The sequence below is a fragment of the Cynoglossus semilaevis genome, chromosome W (assembly GCF_000523025.1).
Source record: "Cynoglossus semilaevis isolate Cse_v1.0 chromosome W, Cse_v1.0, whole genome shotgun sequence".
In the NCBI taxonomy this organism is placed as follows: Eukaryota; Metazoa; Chordata; class Actinopteri; order Pleuronectiformes; family Cynoglossidae; genus Cynoglossus; species Cynoglossus semilaevis.
Genome location: NC_024327.1, coordinates 5,901,908 through 5,904,285, shown reverse-complemented (window position 1 = coordinate 5,904,285; position 2,378 = coordinate 5,901,908). Strand labels below are relative to the sequence as shown.

At 36.8% G+C, this 2,378-nt stretch overlaps 1 protein-coding gene across 2 annotated transcripts in view; it reads right to left on the bottom strand.

Annotated features, from left to right (window-relative positions):
- LOC103397036 (ubiquitin-conjugating enzyme E2 G1-like) overlaps nt 1-2,378 on the bottom strand; it is a 14,702-nt gene that overhangs the window by 9,753 nt on the left and 2,571 nt on the right. The window contains exon 1 of one of the 2 annotated variants that reach the window (XR_003048766.1): nt 2,112-2,278. Coding sequence is in view for 1 of the 2 variants with exons in the window: in XM_008335287.3 (XP_008333509.1) it covers nt 2,112-2,154 (43 nt within the window). In the remaining variant the exon portion in view is untranslated. Of the gene's footprint in view, nt 1-2,111; nt 2,279-2,378 lie in introns of those variants that run through there. The other variant, XM_008335287.3, reaches the window with a different exon arrangement.

The following is a 2,378-nucleotide window of genomic DNA, read 5'->3' as shown; positions in this document are numbered from 1 at the left end:
ATTTCTGCAAAAGGAGGATCTACTAAATATTGATGTAATTTTTCTGTTGGGGTGCCCAAATTTATGCACCTGCCTACTTTTGTTTAAGTAATTATTATACACTTTCTGTAAATCCTATAAGCTTCATTTCACTTCTCAAATATCACTGTGTTTGTTTGCTATATGATATATTTAATTGAAATTGCTGTTCCGAACAACCAATGATACATAAAGGAAAATCTTGAAAATGATCAGGAGTGCCCAAACTTTTTCATACCACTGTACATTCCAAAGGCCTTCCCAAGCACACACATTTTCATATCCCCAAACATTCAAAGACAATTTCTCCTACATTTTCTTCACACCAACTCCCCAGATGACTCCCTGCTGTTCAAAAACACCTCTACTCCCTGGGAAAAATGGGAAGACCTCCTTGATCCACATAACCCCCTGTTGTTTGCAACAGGGGGTTAACAACCCTGTAGTTGTGCTAGTGTAAGCCAACCATGCTGTGGGAGCTCCAATAATGCACTGAACACTTTCTTTGGCTACTGTATATTATTAGCAAATCCCACAACAGCATGCCTTTAGAGCTTCTTTCTTCTACAGTATGTATTTTGTCTTTCTCTGTTCTCCAGGGTCCTCTGTGAGTGTTTGACTCCAGAGCTGCAGCCTCCCAATCTGACACTATACACGCATGTACTGCTGTTATTTATAGCTAGCACTATAATAACTGTTGCAACTATTTATGTCATTATTACATTTGAAAGTATTATAATTACTCTTACAGCTAGTCAGACTGGTCATCCAACTCCAACTTGCACCTGCCAGCTGTGCCAGCACAGGGTGAATGGGGAGAAAAATGTTTTACAAAAACCACACTGCAAACAGATGTGATGTATAAATGTCTGCATGAAAGGTTGATCAAAAGAAACTAAAGAGCAAATAACAGCAAAAGTGAAAAACACTGTGTACCAGACCAGATAGAAAAAAAAGAAGATATAATTCACTTAGCAACTTTCAAATGTACAATACTAAAGCAGGGCGGGACTTGGTGACAATGACAACAGTGTGCTAAATTTAGCGCAGTAATTCACTGCTCTTTGGAGCTGTAACTCCTGCAACAATGTTACAAAAAATGAATTTATGCCCCAATTCAACATTGACATTCTTAACACTCCTATCACAAAACTATGACTTTGAATCATTTTAAATCAATTTAACTACCACATCTTGGTTTCTGTTAGTATTTGAACATCCCAATTACCTTGTAAAAGAATTGGGAAATGTGAAAAAATGTTTTTAATTAACGCATAGCTACGATAACACTTTGGGCCTGTCTCTTTATTCTGCACATTATACCTGCAATGCAGCGTTCTAATATTTTAAATATAAAACGTATGAAGTGTGAAATAAGCTGGTAAGTTTAGCTGCTAGTTAAACATCAATACAGAGTTTGGTGAATACATCTGTGCTTAACACATTGAGTGTAATGTGTTAGCATAGCATCACATGATTATCTTAAGAGATAATATTTCAAAATACTAGCAATTGGTCAATTTTGTCTGTTCTAATTGGCTGATGACGACAAATGCTGTGATCCAATCGACCGATCGATTAATAGGTGTCTACTAAAAGCCTTAAAAAATCTATAAAAATTCTCACATTACATATTTTTATGAAACGGACAACGGTAATAATTATTCTATGATCAATTGTGAGCAAACATATTACTGTAAAAAGAACGACAATATAATGGTCTTTATTTTATTAGCAGTGCAAGGCAGACTGGATTGATTATTCCTTTGTTCAGTCTGCTCACTAATGTCCGACTACTCGTTGTTACCATTGTTGGCGCTGTGCATCATTACTTAGGTCCGACAGATTGTTAATAAAGTTGTTTTCATCATTATTGATAATATTTTAATATTAACAAACCAACAGCTAATTTAACACTAATCATCACACTAACTTTAGTGTGATGAGTAATACATAGCCCCGTTAGCTCTCCTAACCTCTCTCCTATGGCGTAAACAGAACTGTGCGATGCTAAAAAGAAGCTAAAGCTAACTAGCTGGGTAGCCATTATAAACAGAATGTTTGCTGACAACTGTGATTTCATATTTATTTACCTGCCAGTTGCTTTCGAAGAAGTAGCGCTGATTGTTCGGTCATGGTACGAGGACGCGATTGGATAGCACTGTCGACAAACACAATCAGAGAAAAACAGCGAATTTAAGTGAAACTGAATTCGCACAGAAAGACAGAGCTGTTCAAAATGAACGAATCTTTCATATGACTCGTGACTCCCGAGTCATATGAAAGATTCGTGACTCCCGAGTCATATGAAAGATTCGTGACTCCCGAGTCATATGAAAGATTCGTGACTCCCGAGTCAT